The sequence below is a fragment of the Apodemus sylvaticus genome, chromosome 11 (assembly GCF_947179515.1).
Source record: "Apodemus sylvaticus chromosome 11, mApoSyl1.1, whole genome shotgun sequence".
Lineage (NCBI taxonomy): Eukaryota > Metazoa > Chordata > Mammalia > Rodentia > Muridae > Apodemus > Apodemus sylvaticus.
The window spans coordinates 23,420,920-23,443,181 of record NC_067482.1 but is presented as its reverse complement, the minus strand read 5'-3'; the positions used below and the strand labels follow the sequence as shown (position 1 = coordinate 23,443,181).

Below are 22,262 nucleotides of genomic sequence, written 5' to 3'. Positions count from 1 at the left end.
TAATCCCAGCACTCAGGAGGCAGCCTGGTCTACAGAATGAGTTCTGGGATAGGTAGGCTACACAAGATAAATCTCCCATAAAAAGGAATCTTAATCATGCCAAACTTAAGCCTTTAACAGATTCGTAACTTTTGGAAGCTCTTGATTAAAAACAGTCTCAGAAAACAAGAAAATTGCAACTATTGTGTGTTAATCACAATTAATTTTTAAGTCATAGGAATTCTTAATTTATTGGGCTTGTAATAAAATTCAATTCCTGTAATGTTTCAGTTAATCCTCTATACCTGGATAAACTACCAGCTCCCTGCTATTTTTCATGATTTATCCAGAAAGTTGATTGTTAATGTGAGCTTTTTAAAAAATAATACTGGGAAACAACAGCGCCTTGTGTATTTCGTGCATTTTTCTGTATGATGAAGAAATGCTCATCTTTTCTATTAAACATTTTGCATGAATTTTATTTGAACCCCTACAGGATAGTCTACATAGAATAGTTAACCCAAAATATATACAAATTTTTACTTTTGTAAGTAATTTTCTGCATTTCCAGGTTGCAAGCTTCAGGAGGGCAAAGGGTGTGTTGTGTGATTGCCTTGTTTATAGGTGTCTTATAAAGTAATTTTGTCCTGTGCCTTAAATATTTACGTGGTTCAACTTTAATGAATTACTGAGCATAAGCAGTGTAAAGTACAGAGCTGAGTTTTACATGCATACATACAAGCTGCCCCTGTTGTATACATGCTGTGGCTAGCACTGTTGTGAGCTAGTTGGCTTGAGGAAGGGCTCTATAAAACAGTATGGGTTTGGTTTATGTCTCCTTCCTTCTTTCTGGGTCTTGTTTTGGTTTACCTGTAGTAGAAGTAAGTGGAAAATAAAGAGATACTATCTTTGGGTGTTAGTTGGTGGTTTGGAGGGTGGAAAATATTGATGGGAAGGTCTCTCTTCAAGTCTCTGGACATCATTTAGAAGAATGATCATTTTCTTCTGGATAGCTCAGCAGCAAAATACACTTGGTTGCTTTTGTGAACTCTAGAAACCACATGTCAACTACCACTGTCCTTACCTCCAATCCCAGGGTCTGATGTCTGACCTCCACCAGACTTGCTCTTGGTCCACACACGTTTACATGTAGGCAAAACACACTGACACATTTAGAAAATGGGTGTCTTTTAATGACTGAAATATATTTGTGGGATTATCCTGATGTAAATATACTTTGCTTGATAGCAAAAGGGGAGAGATTGCTAGACATCCTGTTGCCTTGTTTTACTTCACTGAAACTGTGATAAGTGCATTGAAGAAAAATGAGTGATACCTTGCCTGGGTTTGAAAATGTGCATTTAACATCTCAGTTTTCTTTATTCTTGATCTGATGCTGAACTCTGAAATAAATAGTATTTTGTATAGCTTTACCTCCAGTCTTTGTGTGTCCCACGTAGAATTTACTCTGTTAAACCAATCTTTCAGGAGTTAGTTTATGACCTCTCCATGCACACTTGTGAGATTTTGGATAAATCATTTAAATTCCTGGAATTTCATTTTAGAATTACTCTTGCAAGATATAACCATCTAAGGCTAAGCTACTTTGAAAATTCTGCTTTTATTTCTGTCTAAAACACCACAAGCAGAATTCTAGTCTTGTTGCTTTTAATATCTCCTGAAGTTCAAACAAGGCTCTAAGAACAGTGATTCTTGTTTGTATTACTTTGTTTTACCTCCTCTGCCTAGACATTTGTATCTTTACCTTCAACTCAGTTTGCTAGTTGTTTGGTTAACAGTGATTTCCATATATGAAAGAATATAAATGCAAAGCATTTGTAGATAATTGTCTTTCTGTAGACAAGTTAGTTTGCTTTTTCAAATGGTGTACTTAAGAAAATTGAAGTAGCCTTTAAAAAGTAACACTATCCTAAGTAAAAGTTGGGTTTGCAAATGTTGAAAATTTGCAAGATATGATAGTAAAAGTGCTTAGATTTTGTTAAGTCAGTCTACTGGGATTGTTTAGGATTTACTTTCTCCTTGTCCTTTTACAATGGGTAGTTATGCACCCTCCATCAGTGTTTGAGTCAGAAGTGAATTGCTTACATGATGTGATCCCACAGGATTTACCTTATAGTGTACTTAGTGTGAGGCAAGATGTTTTCAAGATGCCCAAACCATGTAGCTCTCACTGCACATGTCTCAGGATGTGACGTCATTGATACATGCCTGTATTAACCCAAAGAGAACTCTGACTCTCCTGTGCCTTGTTCGATGCCATAGCTAGGATAAGGCAGATAAAGGACTGCTAAACAAAACAAAACAAAACAAAAAAACAAAAAAACCCAAAAACAAAACAAAACAAAAAAAAGGACTGCTAAACAAGAGGCAACAGGATGGTCATCTTTAGAGATACCACCAGCATGGCTTGTGTTCAGACAGTATTAGTTAATAGTTTCATTACCATAAACCTAGAGCACCTCATGCAAAGCCTTGACGTGTTACCTTCTCTGTTTTAACAGAAGATTGCCAAGACTGCTCCAGCTGGTTGTTTTCAGGTGAGAATCTGGGTCCCTAAATGATCAATAGTTCTGAAAAAAAAAGAAAACAAAACATGGGTTTTTATGTTAAATTTCTGGCCCTTTTAAAAACAAAGCATCAAGTAACTCACTTCATTCTATTGACTATTTGCTTTTGAGTGGATATGAACCTTAATTCTAAATAGAGGTATTATTAAGTAAAATCACTGTTTTGTTGAGCTAATTTTATTGCATATCCCACTTTTTGAAATAAAATAAATATTTTGTGATAGTTTGATTTTGAAATAGATGGCTTTAAAACAGTTTTTAGCTCAAGTTTTCTGTGTATACAACAAAGGAAAAATTGAACTTTATTTTTGGTTTTTTTCGAGACAGGGTTTCTCTTTGTGGCCCTGGCTGTCCTGTGGCTTACTCTGTAGACTAGTCTGACCTCTAACTCAGATCTACCTGCCTCTGCCTCCTGAGTGCTGGGATTAAAGGTGTACAACACCACTGTACAGTGAAAATTTGTTTTATTCCCATAGAAGTTAGGATTATTCTACAGTAGTATATGTCTATAGATCTTTTAACTTGGTGTTCCACCAACCTATGTTTCTTTTACTATTAATGTTAGGTGAGGGTGTTGCTGTCCACTTGCTATGAAGTAACTGAATCTATACATACCATAGATGCATATAAATATTTAAGAAGGGGCTTCATAAACTTTTACTGCTTGTGAGCCCTTTTTGATCAAATAAGTTTTATGACTCTAGACAGACATTAAAAAATATATGCCTAACATTTATGGATAATTGTTAAAGTAATTTTACTGTTAAAGACCAATGGAAATTTGTATACTAAGGAGAAAAGCTATGTTCTTTTTAGTTTTTACATAAAGAATTAAATCTTGGGTGGTGAGTATTTGATATTAGAGGAGGCTGAACATCTATGCTTTTCCCATAAATATGTTTAGGGTCATTTCAGACATTGTAGGAAATCCTTTCCTAATCCTAGGTCAAGCTTCACTTAACATTTGTTGGTGTGAAACTCAATTCAAACAGCAACTTTTTTATTGGATATTTTATTTACATTTCAAATGTTATCCCCTTTTCTGGTTTCCCCTCCGTAATCCCCCTATCCCCTCCCTCCCCCCTGCTTTTATGAGGGTGCTCCCCCCCCCACTCCCACTCCCACTCCCACCTCACCGCCCTGGGTTCCCCTACGCTGTGCGCATTGAGCCTTCCCATGACCAAGGGCCTCCCTTTCTATTGATGTCATCAGGTAAGGCCATCTTCTGCTACATACGCGGCTGGAGCCAATGGGTCCCTCCATGTGTACTCTTTGGTTGGTTGTTTAGTCCCTGGGTGGGAGCTCTGGTCAAACAACAACTTTTAAAATCAAATACTCTTAATACAATCTAAAGATACAGGAATGAATGCAAGAAAATATCACCTTCATTTTCCACAAGAAAATAACTTTCTATAAGAACATAAAACTTTGTAGTGTACATTGAGAAACCTCAGTTCATTTGTCTTGCAGGATGGCACACTCGGAGCAGAGTATGTTGTATGTTTCAAACCAAGGTCTCACAGGGTGGAAGGAACATAGTGTTGCCAGGAACATTTTGGTTTTGAGTTAGGTTTTGGTTATTGTGCATTACTTTTCACTGGTGTCAAATATCTCCACCCCACAATATTTGACACTCACAGTTCAAAGTGCTCATGGTATAGAATATCAATAATGTTAAGCATTAATTAGGACAAAGTGATAGAAAGTGTATTAACTTTAAAGTAGTCCTAAAAATAGCAATTTTATTTTTTAATTATATAAGGAGATGATTTTTTTAACCACCAAATGCCAGAGATGATTATTGTCTTTAAGAGCAATGGCATAAGTAATTCATTTTTAGTTGACAAATGAAATTTATGCACCAAGTGAAAGAAGTTACCAGAGGAATCAGCTTAAATTATTATATAGCACCTACTATTAACAACTCATTGGTCTTTTTAAGCCAGTTTTTTTCTTTTTGTTGTTGTTAAGCTGTAACTTACAATTAAACTCGCTAGAAATAAAATTAAAGGTATTTTAATCTTTTCTTGATCATCTTCCACTAGCATATTTCCTTTTCCTGGGAGTAAAAAAGTTTTATGTTCCTTTTTATGAATCTGGGTAGCTTTTATTGGTTGTCTCTAAAATTCTCAGATGGTGTTCCTGGATTTTGCCTAGTTCTCTGTGTTTTGGGATATACACACTGAGCGCTCTCGGTCACACAGGAGTTGCCATAAAGGGGAGTGATTGGAAAACAGAATCGAAAAGCTGGAGTGATTATTATTATTATTATTATTATTTTGGTTTTCTCAGCCTGTTCTTTAGTGAAAGTTCTTAATGGCTGAGCCATCTCTCCAGCCCTTGAAGCATTCTTAAGACACTAATGGCTTTAGCTATCTTCAGACTTGGAGAGATCTAGTTGCTTCCCCAGAAATGAGCAATAATGAAAAAGGATTGTTACTGTCTTACAGCATCACAATTCAGGGTAGTATCTTCAGATAATTAGGGCATGTATGTACTTACTGAATAGATTCTATGCACTGAACCAGGTTGTACATATAAAGCCTGAGGAGCTACTGTAAAAGGGTTGGTGTGTTTAGTCTCACTGGTAGGAAAGGCTTATAGGTTGCAACACTTTTTAAAAGTTAGTTTCCTTTTCTTTCTCCAGTGATTATTTGTGGCTTTTTTTGATTGGCATGTAAAATATTAGATGTCATTATGACAGTTTCAAAGTAAGGTGTATTTTAGGGAGAGTCTTTCCTTTTTTCTTATACTTACCTCACTGTTCCTCATAGTCCTCTCATCTCTTCCTATGTCATGTCATGTGTATGTTTTACATTTTTATTTAAATTACTGCTTGTTATTAATGTCTGATTTGAGGTGAAAAAATTAGAACCCAAACTGGATTTCCCAGTTCCTAGTTAAAATAGAATAGCTAACCTGAGTTTCTTCATCTCTCTTTCCTATACATCTTATTTTCATAAATATGTTAGTGACTTAAGTGAGAGAAGATAAAATGTCATTTACACCAGGGAATAGCAAAACATTTTATTAAGTATTAGATAGGTTTGATGAGCCATAACAATTCCTGGTTACATATCTATCAATTTCTTGATGTGACTGTATATTTAGTTTATTACTATAGTACAAAATAAAAGTAGGTGACATTTAATTGTATACAGAGCTAAGGCGGGGGTACATTAATTATCAGTTCATACTATTTAATATGTGCTTGTGCACTGTCCTCTCATCTAAAGCTTGAGAAAGCTTGAACTCTCGACTCAAATCCATCTGCACTAAAGACTTTTGGTCAACTCTCCTTTTTCTTTTTTAAATACTTATTTTATGTGTAGTTGTGTTTTTGCCTATGTGGAAGTCTGTACTCTATGCCTACCTGATCCCTGTGGAGGTCTGAAGGAAGGCATTAAATACCCTGGGACTGGAGTCCCATGTGAGTTCTGGGAACCAGTGCTGTTTCTTTTGCAAGAACAAGTTCTTTAAGTTACTGAGCCACCTCTCTGAGCCCTGAACTTCTAATTCTTTTTTTTTTGTGTGTGTGTTGTGGTATTTTTTTTTTTTTTTTTTTTTTTTTGAGACAGGGTTTCTCTGCATAGCCCTGGCTGTCCTGTAATTCACTCTGTAGACCAGGCTGGTCTCGAACTCAGAAATCCGCCTGCCTCTGCCTCCCAGAGTGCTGGGATTACAGGAGTGTGCCACCTCTGTCTGGCGAATTTCTAATTCTTTATCTGCAAAGTACTGATGAGGAAACATGCCTTCTTTATTTCTTGAGCTCATGTAAACAAAAAGTGCCAATATGTTAGCTATAAGATGTTTTTTGATAAGTAGGCATTGGTTAGTATTTATCTTGGAAAAGTTTATAGACATTTTGTAAAAGAGCAGTCAGTATCCAAATTTGAATTCCGTAAAAACTTTACACCAAAAAAGTGCTTTTTATAAGGTATTATGATATAGGTGTGCCTTTGAAATTTAAGTCATTTTGTGGTATGTATGGGTGTGTATATATATATATATATATATACACACCCATACATATACACACATTAAATTTTAGTACATGAGGTGTAATGCTGGATTTGGGGTTATTTCTCATTGAAATTTATTATTTCATTAAAAGATTTGCCTATTTTCACTGATCTGCCTGTTTTGTGATAATTTTAACTCTTTTTTCATGAGTGTAGTTAGTTCATCCTTTCAAGACTAGTTTAAGAGCTTTGAGCAGTAATTATTATACATCTGCCAAATTTGGGTTATTTGTAGCAAACTTATTTTTGTTTCAGTTTTTTTAGTTTTATGTGTGAGTGTTTTGCATGTCTGTACACCTCGAGTGTGCCGGTGCTACAATAGTCTAAAATGGTACTTGGCATCATTCAGATCTTGAGGGATCTTGATGTGAATAGATGACATCCTTTTCAAGTTCTTTTGATTTTCATAACAGTAGAAGAAATATGATTCATTTCAGAAAAGTGAAGTGCAGGGACTGGAGAGATGGCTCAGAGGTTAAGAGCCACTCTGGCTGCTTTTCCAGAGGTCCTGAGTTCAATTCCTAGAAACCACATGATGGCTCACAACCATCTTTAATGAGATCTGGTGCCCTCTTCTGGTCTTCAGGTGTACGTGCAGGAAACTGCTGTATACATAATAAATCAACCTTTTTTTAAGTACAGATAATTATTTATTTATAGCACCTAGAGAAGTCAAATGTCATGCCAATAACAAGTTTAATTTTCAGATACTTCATAAATAGACACCTTTTTTTTTCTGTGTAACTGATTCTCTTTTTCTTGTTTGTGTTAACCTTTACAGGTATCTTCAGTCCTGAATTTTGTTTTCCTCTAGTGGGAAGAGTCCTAGTAAATCTATGAACGGGCTAGAAATTATTAACCTTACTATACTTTTAGTGGGCTTTGTTGTTTCAGCAGGTTTTATGACTAATTCCTTACCAGTGTAAATTTGCAAAAATATTTTTATATTGGAAGATTTACTATATGCCATTAACTAGAAGGTTTACTATTTGCCATCAACTGTAGTATATACTGCATGCTTGATATAAGTTGGTATTTCTATATATTTCTGAGAAATATTATTTTTCTCTTGGGTTGAGGATAAGAAGACAAAATTGAGTTTTGGAGATTGTGTACTATGCCTCATAGTTTAGATGAGTTGTCTTTCCAAACAAGTAGTATCTTTTATTAGCAGGCTGGAAATTGTTTAGGCTACAGCGCGCGCGCGCACACACACACACACACACACACACACACAATATATTTATTTTGCTGTGTAACCCTGGCTTGTCTGAAGTTTGAGAACCTCCTGCTCAGTCTCAGTAATTTTCTGATGACAATTTTAGATAAAGTAGTTATAAAAGTTATAGAGGATTTATGTATATTCTTTAATACATTCTGTAAATTTTGCCATTTCTTAGATTTGTTTTTGTGTCATTTTCATTTTGTCTGGAATTCACTCTCCTTTCAAGTTAATCTGTCTTCACTTAATATGTGGGTCTATGCTTGCATATTTTTTCTTCAAGTACTTACTTGTATGATATGTCCTTGCCCCTAAGAAGTTAATACTCTGTCTTACATAGATTTCACTGATTTTCCCAGAATATAGCCTCAGAAAAAGTTATTCATATTTCGTTTCCTGTAGTGTGAACTATTTTTTTGTGTTTCATAAGACATTCAGATTTTGCATTTTTGTATATGAATATCACAAAAATACTTTTTTGGAGACAGTTTCTCTGTGTAGCCCTGGCTGTCCTGGAACTCATTCTGTAGACCAGACTGGCCTTGAACTTAGAAATCTGCCTGTCTCTGCCTTCCAGTACTGGCGTGCGCCACCACTGCCTGGCTAAAAATACCGTTTTAAGCGGGCTATATTTGGAGTTTTTGTAATGGTAATTTGTGTCCTGGTGATTTATGTTCTTTGATTACTTGATTGAATTCTTTACTCTTATTTAGTGGGAGTTATCAAACTCCTATGGACACTTAATTACCCAGAATGAATGCTTGTTAGTACATACTAGAAAAAATGATTAATGATAATTGATTTTTATTTTCAATTTTGCAGATGGGGAACTTAATGTTTTAGATGATATTTTGACTGAAGTACCAGAACAAGATGATGAACTGTATAATCCAGAGAGCGAACAAGATAAAAATGAGAAAAAAGGTAAGAGTTCTATTAGTTTTTGTTAAAAATACAGTTTAAATAAAGGAAATTTGATTTATGAAAAATCTTTTCTTGAACTTGTACCTTGGCAGTTAGTATTGTACCTTGGCAGTTAGTACCAAAAGCCAACAATAAACCATTTTGTATAACAGACCCCAAACTGAAATGGATAAAAATACTCTTTAAAAAAAAGAGACTTGAAAAATGGCTTAGCATATATAAGAATACTTGTTTTTGCAGAGCACCTAGGCTCAGCCCCAGTACTCCCATGGGAGCTCATAATTGCAAGAAATGTAGCTCCTGCTTCCGATCCCTTGTCGGCACCAGGCATGCTGGGGGTGGGGGGCTGGCGGCACACCGATACATATAGGCAGAAAACTCAAACACAAAATAATAAAAATAATATTTGGTAGCTGGAGAGATGGCTCAGCAGTTAAGAGCACTGACTGTTCTTCCAAAGGTCCTGAGTTCAAGTCCCAGCAAGCCATCTGTAATGGAATTTGGTGTCCTCTTTTGGTGTGCCTAAAGACAGCTACAGTGCACCCATATAAATAAAATAAATATATCTTAAAACAAAACAAAAAATGGCCAGGGGTGGGGAGAATAATACTTAAAACTTTCAAATATGGGTATTTAGTTCAGCAATTGGGAAACTGTTTTATTTAAATTTGTTCTGGAGAAAAACTTTTTTGAGATATTTTTAAAAAATGCATTTTTTTTCTATATCTCATGTACATTTTTATAAGTCTTGATGCAATTAATGGAGTAATGCAAATACTTTTGTATGTCTTTTTAAATTGCTTTTTAAAGGATCAAAAAGAAAAAGTGAAAGAATGGAATCTACTGATACCAAGCGACAAAAGCCTTCCATCCATTCAAGACAATTGATTTCTAAGCCACTAAGCTCATCTGTTAGCAATAATAAAAGAATAGTTAGTACAAAAGGAAAGTCGGTTACAGAATATAAAAATGAGGAATATCAAAGATCTGAAAGGAACAAGCGTCTAGATGCTGATCGAAAAATTCGTCTGTCAAGCAGCTCCTCTAGAGAACCTTACAAGAATCAACCAGAAAAAACTTGTCTACGGAAAAGGGATTCTGAAAGAAGGGCCAAGTCTCCTACACCAGATGGTTCTGAGGTAGTAAATGTTATTGCAGATAATAAAGCAGTTCTTTTTGAGGCTTTAGAACTCTTTATTCATCTTGACCTTGTCTGTTAATGACTGCTGATTCCCTTTTTCTTTAAACATCAGAGAATTGGGCTTGAAGTTGATAGACGTGCAAGCAGATCCAGCCAGTCTTCAAAGGAAGAGGTGAACTCTGAAGAGTATGGCTCTGACCACGAGACAGGAAGCAGTGGTTCTTCTGAACAGGGCAACAACACTGAGAATGAGGAGGAAGGAGGGGAAGAAGATGTAGAGGAAGATGAAGAGGTAGATGAAGATGCAGAAGATGATGAGGAAGTGGATGAAGATGCAGAGGAGGAGGAGGAAGAGGATGAAGAGGAAGAAGAGGAAGAGGAAGAGGAGGAAGAGGAAGAAGAATATGAACAGGATGAGAGAGATCAGAAGGAAGAAGGGAATGATTATGACACCCGAAGTGAGGCCAGTGATTCTGGTTCTGAGTCTGTTTCCTTCACAGATGGATCTGTCAGATCTGGGTCAGGAACAGATGGATCAGGTACTGCCTTGATTTGTTTGTTGTTTTGTTTTTATGTTTGTTTTTTTAAAGTTTGTATATTTCCTGCCTGTCAAATGGTTTAGTATAAATCAGTGTGAGTTCAAGTTTGTTTCTATGAAAGTGTATTTCAGGCTTTAATTTTATAGTTCTTAATATTTTCATCATTGACAACAACTTATTCAGGTACATATGCATTTGCTATATATTCACATATATTTTCCCCACTAGTTAATAGGACATTTCCAAGGTAGAATGCCTCTTAATTGTCCATCATGTAGCAGTAGAGCCAAAACAATACATTATTTTTCTTGAAACACATAGACGTTGACTGAGACAGTTTGTAATCTTAGGAACTTGAGAAGGTAAGGCAGGAAGATTATGGATTTAAGACCAGTCTGGCTTGTGTGTAAACCCAAAAAGTGTTGCTAATGTGAAGAATCCTCAATTATTCTGGAGATGTGTAAAAGCACAGAACTGGAGGGAATTTTCTTACAGGAATTAACTGTTTTGGGTATTGAATCAAAAAAATTGGGTTTTATTGAGATGATTAGGCCCTGAAATACTTTTAGTTAGATTACTTCGTACTGTGTTGCTTTTGTAGCAATTACATTTCAAATTGAAAGAATAGTCTTATCATTTTACAATAAATCAATACTTTTTATAGTTTTAAAAGATACATGGAATTCAGAAAATGCCTTCTGTGGTATCTAAGATACTATTTATACGTAGATTATTTTTCTTAGGTTTTGTGTGTGTGTGTGTGTGTGTGTGTGTGTGTGTGTGTGTGTATCGATATATATTGCCTAAAAAATAGGGTTACTGTGGAACTTTGATTTGGATATGCTAGTTTTTTAATACTAGGGACCACATTTAATTTCAGTGTCACTCATTTTCTAGATTCCAGTTTCTCTAGTTTACTTTTTTCTCAGAATGTTTAGTAATGTATAAAAAAACTCACTGGTTGATTAGAAGCTTTATTTTGCTAGGAGAGTTCCATTATGCTTTTGTTCTCTGAGTCATAATCTTCATGTACTTAAAAAATAAATAGAATTTATTCATATAATATGCTAAGCATTCCTTTGCCATTGCATTTACTAATGCCAGGTTTGCTATGCTATATAAATTTAGTTGGACAAAATCTTCTGCATTGGTTCCTTCTCAGCATATTATCTCTGTGTTTAGAAGAAATGTATTATGCTCTCAGGTGTATTTTGTAATGAATTTGTAAAGTTTTTACTCTTGAAATGGTCAAGAAAAAAAACTTAGAAAATAATGTAATAACTATTAAAAAAGAAGAAGCACCAAAAGATTAGTTAGTACTAGTGTGTTCATCTGGCTTTTCAGTTTTTGGTATCATTAATCAAGAAATGTTGGAATGTCCTTGGTTCATACATTAAAAGTAAGGGCACCCGGGCTGTGGTGGCGCACGCCTGTAATCCCAGCACTCTGGAAGGCAGAGGCAGGCGAATTTCTGAGTTCGAGGACAGCCTGGTCTACAGAGTGAGTTCCAGGACAGCCAGGGCTACACAGAGAAACCCTGTCTCTGGGGAAAAAAAAAAAAAAAACCAAATCCAAACAAACAAAAAGTAACATGGGCAATCTGCAACACTTGTTTTAGGGAACATTCGAGTATTAGTGTTTTCAAAAAACAACAAAACAAGCTTTAAAAGTATCTTTTTCTTTTTTCTTCTTTTTTTTTAGATTTATTTATTGTATGTAAGTACACTGTAGCTGTCTTCAGACACACCAGAAGAGATTGTCAGATCTCATTACAGATAGTTGTGAGTCACCACGTGGTTGCTGGGATTTGAACTCAGGACCTTCAGAAGAGCAGTCAATGCTCTTAACCACTGAGCCATCTCTCCAGCCCACTAAAAGTATCTTTTTCATTTACTGAGGAAGCATGGCGCACAAGTCTTGTATCTAGTTTGAAGGCCTGCTTTTCAAATTGTGTCTTACAACTGAGGAAATGTGTGACTTTAGCATAACTTTGTTCCTTCTCCCCCTTTTTTGGTTAAGGTTTCCTATTTGTAAATTTCATTGAGTGTTTTAAGGATTAAGAGAGGAAATTTTAGTTTAGGTAGTTAATTGGCTTTATTTATTTATTTACTTGTTTGTTTATTTATTTATTTACTTATTTATTTTTGTTTTTTCTGAGACAGGGTTTCTTTGTGTAGCCCTGGCTGTTCTGGAACTCACTCAGTAGACCAGGCTGGCCTTGAACTCAGAAATCCGCCTGCCTCTGCCTCCCAAGTGCTGGGATTAAAGGCGTGCGCCACCACCGCCCAGCTGTTAATTGACTTTATATAACAGGGTACTCTATGTGTGACCATTGATAATTCTTTTTTAGATTTTCACTGCTTTTACAAAAAATATACATATTTATACTTTTTATATTACATCTTATCTCCCAGCTGAAGAGGTTTAAGGGGTTTATCATTTTATGATTACAATGGCAAGGGTCTGAAATCAGTTTCAGTCCTCATATATATTTATAAAGTTCCACATTAAGCTTTATTTTTTTTTTTTCCTGTGTACTGAAGGTCCCCCCATTCTCATAAGTAAATACATGGACTGCCATTAAGGCCTCAGTGGTAAATTTTTTTAAAGCTTTATTTTATGTATATGAATACACTGTAGCTGTCTTCATACACACCAGAAGAGAAGAGAGCATCAAATCCTGTTATAAATCGTTGTGAGTCACCATGTGGTTGCTGGAAATAGAACTCAGGATTTCTTGAAGAGCAGTCAGTGCTCTTAACCACTAAGCCATCTCTCCAGCTTGGTAAAATTGAAACAAAAAGAATGATCTAGAGCAGAAATAGTAAAAAATAGAATTGAAGACACAGAAGTGGGAAAAACAGTTTTGGTTATGTTCATATGTCCGTGTTTTTCAGTGTGAATGCTTTGTGTTCTGATGTTTGCATACATCATAATAAGACTTCAGTAATTTACACAAGGAACAGGACTTAGTATATAGCACTCCCAAGTACATTCAAAATAAACACTAAGTTTTACCGAAGAAAATTATATTTACTTTGCAGATTTCTCTCCCTTGTGGAAAACTGCTTTTTTCATAAAACAGTTAAGTAAATACCTGATATATTTTATATTTATGTATTTTTATTGCTTGAAATGTGTGACAGTATCAAACATACATTTTTAAGTGAGACTAAGGAAGTTGAGCAGTGAGAGGGGGAAGAAACATTACTTTTTAAGAGCTGGGTAACAAGACTAGATTAGGACAAGTTCTCCTTTGAAAACCTATGCTAGCTTCTTTTGTATTGTGATAGTTTAAAACTTGTCTGGATTTTTTTGTTTTAGATGAGAAAAAGAAGGAAAGGAAGAGAGCTCGAGGCATATCACCCATTGTCTTTGATAGAAGTGGCAGCTCTGCATCAGAGTCGTATGCAGGTAATCCCATTTAATTTTAGAATCATAGATGATTGACTGTAATTTGCTTAAAAAGTATGGAGGTTGTAGTTTAGTGTGAATTGTTGATGTTCATTAGTACTGAATTTTGGCATGTTCAGTGTAATAATTCTAGAGGAGATTAAGCTTTTTCTTATTTTAATCCTGTTCTGTTACTGCTTCAGTGGAATTTTCAATTTTCACATTTTTTTTTCTCTTGGAAGATGATGATTCAGTGACTAGTTTTCTGAGTGGGAAACTGTTCAAATATCCAAAAAAAAAAAAGAAAGAAATAAAAGAAAATAAATTCGAACAACCCAAAAAGTAAAACACTCGTACACATGGAGAAGTATTTTTGTGTGTGTGGGTGCGCCAGGAAGAATTTGTCTGGAATGAGAATTTTATGTGACAAGACTGTAGAAATTTTGTCTTCATCTATTAAGCTCAATCTGAACAAATGTACTTTGGCTAAATACAGGTTCAGAAAAGAAGCATGAGAAATTATCATCTTCCGTTCGTGCTGTCCGAAAAGGTATCATTTAAATTTGAAATTGTTTTCATTGCATGCTCCATGAACTCATTATTTTACCTTATTGGTTTTTCCATTAGTACTTGGTTTTAGTGTGGTCATGTTCCGATATATCATGTTAAGGGAGAAAGCATTAAAAACTTAAATAGAAATCTCCTGTGTTTTGTATCTGCTTTCTGTTGCCTATCTTTCGCAATAATGAGAGATAGTTTGTGATATTTCAGTTTCTAGATGTGTATTAACACATGACATATTAATAGTCACATTTGGACACATGATAACAGCCTTAATAGTCTGACCAATCTTTAAATGAGTCGTTCAAAAGTTTATAAAACTTAAAGCCATTGTCATACTTAAGCATGGGTCTGATGTATTGGAACATGGCTGGGCGAGGCTGCCTGCACAGTGCTGCTCTCCTTAGCTTTGCTTTGGTCTGTTGTGCCTGAGCTTTCTAAGCCGACTGGGTGACTTGAGATTTTACAGTTTAGCTGGGATTGGAGGCCTAATTTACTATAGTTGGCACACCTATGTGTAATAATGTCCATGGTTAATGACAATGGATTTCTTTCTTTTATTTTTTTCAGATCAAACCAGTAAACTCAAATATGTCCTTCAGGATGCAAGATTTTTCCTCATAAAGAGTAACAACCATGAGAATGTATCTCTTGCCAAAGCAAAGGTATTACCATCAGCCCCATTGAAACATTTCTTATCCTGAAACTTAAATGAGGTGCGATGAAAGTTATCTCCAGCTGCCTACGATGCTCTGACTTTCTTAGTTGCCATCCTGGACCTGGTCTGTGGCGAGTTAGGAAACTTGGTAGTGGTATGAATTTACATTTTTGTCTTACTAGAAATCACAGGAATGTTGAAGAGTGTATTATATAAATATCATTTATACCATATGTATTTTCTGTTAATATCTCTTATATCTAGCTATTAATATATTTATGTGCAGTCACTTGGGTTTAGGAAGAAGGGGGAGCCATTGCTGTATAGGCCCACTCTAAATTTTTACCAGGACCATCAGTTACTGAATAAGAGGATACTGAATAAGAAAGTATGTTTGTGTTTTACACCAGTTATTGTAATATTTTAAAATTCTTAGCTTAAATTGAGTAACATTTTCAACTGATTTGTTGAAAATGTTCTCATTTCTAACTATTTCAGTTGGTAGTATTTCTGATTTGAGTCGATGATTACTCATAAAGCTTTATAAAGAGAAAGTAATGAGCAGGTAGCCCAGCCCGTTACACTGCTCTTCAGCTGAAGTGGTTTTAAGCTGAAATAATAAAGTGCTGAGATGTGAATGAAAAGACCAGGTTGCTCCAAGAAAATGAGAGCGTCGTTGCCTTAACCTTTCTCTTGGGCTGTTTTTCTTTTCCTTTTTTTTTTTTAAATTTTCTTTCTAGCTGGGCGGTGTTGGCTCACGCCTGTAATCCCAGCACTCTGGGAGGCAGAAGCAGGCGGATTTCTGAGTTCAAGGCCAGCCTGGTCTACAGAGTGAGTTCCAGAACAGCCAGGGCTACACAGAGAAACCCTGTCTCGAAAAAACCAAATCCAAAAAAATAAAATAATAAAATAAAAAAATAAAAATAAAAATAAAAAACTTTCTTCTTCCTCCTCCTTTCTCTCTTTCTCTCCCTCCCCCTCTTCCTCCACCCCTCCCTGTGGCTCTTTTGTTTTTACTTTTTTTTTTAATAAAAATTGGTTAGAACTACTTTAGGAGTCTAAATAACTATGTTGCAGCTCTAGTTAAAAAATCTTTTCAACTTACATGAGAAATTTGAACTTAGGAAAAACTAGAATTTTGGCATTTTCACTTCAGGTTTTACTGCTGCTAAATAAACCATTTTAAATTATGTGATTAAGCACACCTATTTAGGAAGACATAAGTGATTAATCTTCATTAACATGTACCTACCATAAAAATGATTTTTATTTTAGAATAACTGTAGTGATTGGTATAGAATTGGAGTTCCTAAGATTTGCCTGATATTCCCCTTTGTTGAGATTTTGTAAAGCTGTTAATCTTTTCATATTTTATCAGATAAGTAATTCCCAGTTAACAAGTGAGATTTTTCTGTTACTTTTCTTTTTTAAATTTCAAACACCAACATGGTAACTTTTACATTTTTATCACTATAGTACTTGATTTTAATTTGTGATCTTTGCATTATTTCTATAGGGTGTATGGTCCACATTGCCTGTAAATGAGAAGAAATTAAATCTTGCATTTAGATCTGCAAGGAGTGTTATATTAATATTTTCTGTCAGAGAAAGTGGAAAATTTCAAGGTAAGAATAATAGTAATTTGTTACTTTGGGTATATGATAATGATAATTGCAGTGACACTTAACAAATGTGATACTGTGATCCCTTAGGTTTTGCCAGATTGTCTTCAGAATCACACCATGGTGGATCTCCTATACATTGGGTGCTTCCAGCAGGAATGAGTGCTAAAATGCTTGGAGGTGTTTTTAAAATTGACTGGATTTGCAGGTAAATTAAATTAACACAGTGAAAGGGCAGCTGATTGGGAATAATGTTAAACTTCTGTAGTAATTTGATTAATTTACATATTTAGTTTCCACTACCCTTTGATGGTGATGACATTCTTTATTCTCAGACTTAAATTTATGACATTGGTGTATTAAACATGAAAAAAAATGTTTTTTTACCTGTTCTCTGCCTTAAAAATCTAATCCTGAAAGTCAAGGAAAGATACAGTTTTCCTAGCAGTTGTTAAGATCTGGTATGTTTATTTCATTGTAAAACAATTACTCTTTTCAGGCAGTGGTGGTGTACGCCCTTAATTCCAGCACTTGGGAGGCAGAGGCAGGGGCAGGCAGATTTCTGAGTTTGAGGCCAGCCTGGTCTACAGAGTGAGTTCCAGGACAGCCAGGGCTACACAGAGAAAGCCTGTCTCAAAAAACAAACAACAACAACAAAAAAAAACAAAGCAAGCAAACAAACAAAAAAACCTCTTTTAGTTGTCTTAACATTTTGGGGGCTATTTATTGCTACACAGTTTGTGGTTTTTTGTTTTTTAAGATTATTTTATGTGAGTATGTGGTTGGTGTCTTTAGACACCAGAAGAGGGCATCAGATTCCATTACAGATGCTTGTGAGCCACCATGTGGTTAGTAAAAATTACGACCTCTGGGAAAGGAGTCCGTGCTCTTAAACACTGAGCCATCTCTCCAGCTCCAGTTTGATTTTAGGAATATAAGTAGTACATGTTTAATCTGCTTTCTGGTATCTTATAAAGGATTAAGACTTAATTATGTTTATTAGAAAAATAGATTTTTGTAATATGAGTTATTGTGTATTATGTGTATATGATTTTTGTAATATGAGCTACTGTGTATAAATGAGTTATATAAAAACTTTGGTGATACCAAATTATTGTATAGAAAAGGCTGATTAAGTAAGTGAGAATTTCATGGCTTGTTCATATCTATTACATGTGACAAATATTATATGAAATGGACCATATGAATTTTATTGATGAGTTGACTTTGCTGAAATTCAAAGGAATTAGAAGTGTTTGTTAAAAATAAGAAAACGAAGTGTGGGGGGCATAGGTAGGTAACACTAACATGGGGCCCAGGCATGAAGCCAGGCTAAACTTAATATAAAGTCAAGACTGAGGAAACCAAATGAGAAGGGTAAATGCTGTTTCTGTTCATGAAAGTGGAGGAACATTAAAATGCTCCATGAGGTTGTAAGAGTGAATAATGCTGTGAAGAGAAGAGCCAAAAGGTGGTGATGTGGCCCAGCCAGACTTCACAAAACTCACTGTATTTAAATTTCTCAGTAGAGAAGCCCAAAACTACGTAGATCTTTTTTAAGATTTTATTTTTGTTTCAAAGATTTTTATTTTTTTAATTCTTTTTTTAATTGTTTGCCTGATTTTGTTTTGTTATTTTAAGATAGGGTCTCTGTGTAGTTCTGGCTGACCCTAGGCTGACCCTGGGACTCAGTATGTAGACCAGACTGGGCTTGAAACTAGCAAAGATCCTTCTACCTCTGTGACCTAAGTTGTGGGATTAAAGGCATGCATTCCTATATCAGATTCATCACTTATTTCTTAAAATAATGTTTTTATATATTTTCCCCCTTCCTTTCATTATGTGTGTCTGTACATGTGAGTGCAGGTGCCCACAGAGTATAGAAGATAATCAATGTCTCTGGATCTGGAGTTGAGGCCAGCTATGAGCTGGCTACTGTGGGTGCTGGGAACTGAATTCACAGTGTCTCTTTAAATCCCTTCTGCCTATGATTTTACAATTATTTTCTATAGCAAAGATTGAAAAACATCTAAGTTTTGTTAGATAAATACAAAATTGGTTAAGTAAAGTATGTTTTGTTTCTTACAGTATTTTGCAAAAATAATTGTCCATGCTATAACATGTAGAAGCAGACTAAATTAAAAATTATAATTATAGTGCATTGAAATGAGACTGTGATGTTGGTAACTTTTTCTCCTGCCTCCCTCCCTGGTTTATATATGTAGTTTTTGTGACGTGGCACAACAGGTAAAGGTATAGGCTGTGAAATCCGGGACCAGTGCCTTACTGGTGGAGAGAGAGAGAGAGAGAGAGAGAGAGCTGACTTTACACACACATGCATGTGGAGAATACTGTGAAAGTGAGGTGACAGATTATTGTTTTAGTTGATATGGGTAAAAAAGGTTTTTAGTGTTTGTTATTTCCAGATGTATAATTGTAAAGGCCAAAGAAAATATGGTTAGTTTATCATTGTGAACTATTTGGAGATGATGCCTTTTGGGAAAAAGAAACAAATACAGGAGATTCAGTGTTAGGATGTTAACTTGTATTTGTCTTTATATTCTCAGGTTGATAAATTTTTTAGTTTTACAAGATGAATTTTATGGTTGATATTTTTAAAATAAATTTTTTTACATTGACTCTTTAATTGGCTATCTCACTAAATTGCTTCAACAGTGTTTACCCAGAGATGCCCTAAGTCCAGCCTACCTAACGTAGATATACAGTAGATATAAAGGCTGAAAAGGCTTTTACTTTTTAAAATTATTCGGTGTACCTAGATACACAATATTTTCAGGTTAATATATTAACATTCAAGTTGCAAGTTGTGGAGGACAATGGATACTTGCTACATTGATATTTCTTTAACGTAAGTCATCTGAAGGCTGAGTTTTTTTTTTTTTTTCTCTACAAGTGAGATTTTCATTAGATTGTCAGAACTAAAAATTCTACACATTTAAACATTCTTTGTTGAATCCCCAGTAATTCAGGCAACTGTGTAGGTATGTGAAAATTGGAATAGAATACTTTTTACAAGTAAGACAGGAATATTTTAAGTGACCATGTTGCCACCTGGATGAGCTCAGAATCTGAAATCTATGGAATACCCAGAATTAAACTTACAGATTAATTTTACTTTCAGTTCTTTGTTGGCTACTCCAAATAACCTATTTATGTTTTCTATTACTTTTAATGTTAATAGGCAAACCACTATCTTATCTCATGAAAAAAAAGCTTTACTATTTTTTATTTTTTTGTTAAATTTGTCCCTATAGAGTAACTTAAACCTTGATCTCTTCCATATTTTCTGGTACGCTTAATATCAACAATGTCATATTACACTTTTTCATTGCATATCTGTTCAAAAGGTAACTAGACCCTATTCTGTAACTGATAGAAGCAGTTAGTGTGGTTCATGGATCAAAGATGATATTTTTAACATGGATTAATGTTGTTTTTCTATGGCATCACAGTTGTCTGTTATATCCCAGCTGAGATTATCTGACATCACCCAGCAGTGTTCAGTCTCTCTCTTCAGTCTAATATGGCCCATCATACCAAAAAGTCATAGCCCTAAGCGTGTTGTGTTTGGTTTGACAGAGACCTTTATTTTGGATATTGGGTATTCTGCTTTTATACTTCTAGTGATTAAAAAAAACAATCTATATAACTGTATTTTGTTGGTTGTGGGATTTCAGTTCTTTGAATGTTTTGAATTGATAATGTTGCTAAAAAAATGTATCGAGCACAGCCAGACATGAATGAAGCTACTTACCTCTGAAAGAATAGGATATAGTAGAGTGCCATTTATTTCACCAACCTTGATATTTGTTATAGACAGGTAGTTGAAGTCTTCTCAGTGCTGCTTTTCATTTTTATTTTTTTCTTTTAGCTGACATGTGTTTGTTATATTTTATAAATAACCAGTGCTCCATAGTGTGCTCTTTGGTTTTTTTTGAAACAGGGTTTTTCTGTGTAGCCCTGGCTGTCCTGGAACTCACTCTGTAGACTAGACTGGTCTATAGTCTGGCCTCTAAGTCAGAAATCTGCCTGTTTCTGCCTCCCAAGTGCTGGGATTAAAGGCATGCACCATCACTGCCTGGTCCATATTGTGCTCTTGATAAGCAATGTTTGATAGGTAGAAGGTAGTAAATATATTTGAAACTTAAAAAATATTTTCAGCCCTTTGGTTCACAAAAAGTAATTCTTTTTAAGTTAAGGAATACCCGTATTAGATTTTTTTGGAGAAAAAGCTAGGATTGTATACCTACCCTACCACTGTGATTCTTTACATTTTTGTCATGTTTACTGTTGATATATTGATTGAAATGTAGTACACATTCTTAAAAGATTTTACAAAGTAATATACCTTATGCTGTTTTATATTTAGGCGTGAATTACCCTTTACTAAGTCAGCTCATCTCACCAATCCCTGGAATGAACATAAGCCAGTAAAGATTGGACGTGATGGACAGGTTTGTTTAATCTTCAATATGTATTAACCAGCTGTTTGTAGACCTTATTAAAAGAGAACTTTCAGCCTTGTTTGAAAGATATGAACTGTGAAAACCAGAATATTTTGGGAAATTTCTGATTCCTGTGATAGTGACTAAGATATTTATTAATATTGCTACTCTACTCAGGTAAATGGTGTTTTCAGTAATAAACTGAAGTGAAGGTGATAAAAGTGGCCTAGTCTTTGAAGTTTTTCATCATAAAAACTTTGAATGTAGAGCACCTCATGAATCTTAAGTTCTCCTTTTGCATGGGGCATACTTTTCTTGTCTGTATCATTCTGATTTTAGTATATGTGCTATTGAAGCAAGAACTCAAATTCCTAAAGTTTTATAGTAATTTTTAGTAATAGTTTTAGAATTATCATTATATGTCTGGTTTTTTTTCTAAATAGAAAATTGCCCTGAAAACACAGATGTATACCTGTACACATACGTATGTTTTAAAATCTGCAGCTTAAATTGAACATGGAAACCCAAACTTTCCATATTTGTAGTTCCTTTATGTGGTTTGGTGCCAACAGTTCTTCATATTATTTCTGTTGCTTGTGAGTTGAAATTAAAAAGTAACAACTTTTGTCTATGCTTCTAGGTTAGTCTTTTTCGGTAGGTATTCAGTTCTGATTCTGAGATATAATCTTCCTTTTTAAGATGACTTACATTTTTTTCTTTTTGTTTGTTTGTTTGTTTGTCTTTTGGTTTTTGGAGACAGGGTTTCTCTGTGTAGCCCTGGCTGTCCTGGAGCTCACTCTATAGACCAGGCTGGCCTCGAACTCAGAAATCCACCTGCCTCTGCCTCCCAGAGTGCTGGGATTACAGGTGTGCGCCACCACTGCCTGGTGATCACTTACATTTTTATATTTTATGCAAATAGTTTTTTGATAGAATGGAATAGAATATGAGTTTTAAGCAGCTGCACTTGTAGTTTATTGTACTCTTTAAAATACGAAGCACTTTGCAATGGTTTTTGTAAACCATTCTAAGTTTATTAGAATCTTGTTTATTTTAACCCCTTGGGAAAAAGTCTTTGAAGTCAGTGTGTTGTTTTGTCCATGAGGAAACTGTAAGTCTTTTAAGAGATTCTGTTTTGTTTGTTAAT

The 22,262-nt window shown here is 34.9% G+C and overlaps 1 protein-coding gene and 1 non-coding gene across 5 annotated transcripts in view; one reads left to right on the top strand and one right to left on the bottom strand.

The window, feature by feature from the left end:
- Positions 1-22,262, top strand: part of Ythdc1 (YTH N6-methyladenosine RNA binding protein C1) — a 33,443-nt gene that overhangs the window by 2,428 nt on the left and 8,753 nt on the right. For 2 of the 4 annotated variants that reach the window (XM_052198271.1, XM_052198268.1), the window contains exons 2-11: positions 2,502-2,537; positions 8,634-8,735; positions 9,546-9,874; positions 9,989-10,415; positions 13,740-13,829; positions 14,305-14,358; positions 14,940-15,034; positions 16,544-16,652; positions 16,740-16,857; positions 21,040-21,124. In XM_052198271.1, the coding sequence (XP_052054231.1) occupies positions 2,502-2,537; positions 8,634-8,735; positions 9,546-9,874; positions 9,989-10,415; positions 13,740-13,829; positions 14,305-14,358; positions 14,940-15,034; positions 16,544-16,652; positions 16,740-16,857; positions 21,040-21,124 (1,445 nt within the window). The remainder of the gene's footprint in view (positions 1-2,501; positions 2,538-8,633; positions 8,736-9,545; positions 9,875-9,988; positions 10,416-13,739; positions 13,830-14,304; positions 14,359-14,939; positions 15,035-16,543; positions 16,653-16,739; positions 16,858-21,039; positions 21,125-22,262) is intronic. The other 2 variants (XM_052198269.1, XM_052198270.1) reach the window with 2 other exon arrangements.
- Positions 21,373-21,478, bottom strand: LOC127696864 (U6 spliceosomal RNA). Its single transcript, XR_007980318.1, has one exon. It is a non-coding gene; the product is annotated as a U6 spliceosomal RNA (small nuclear RNA).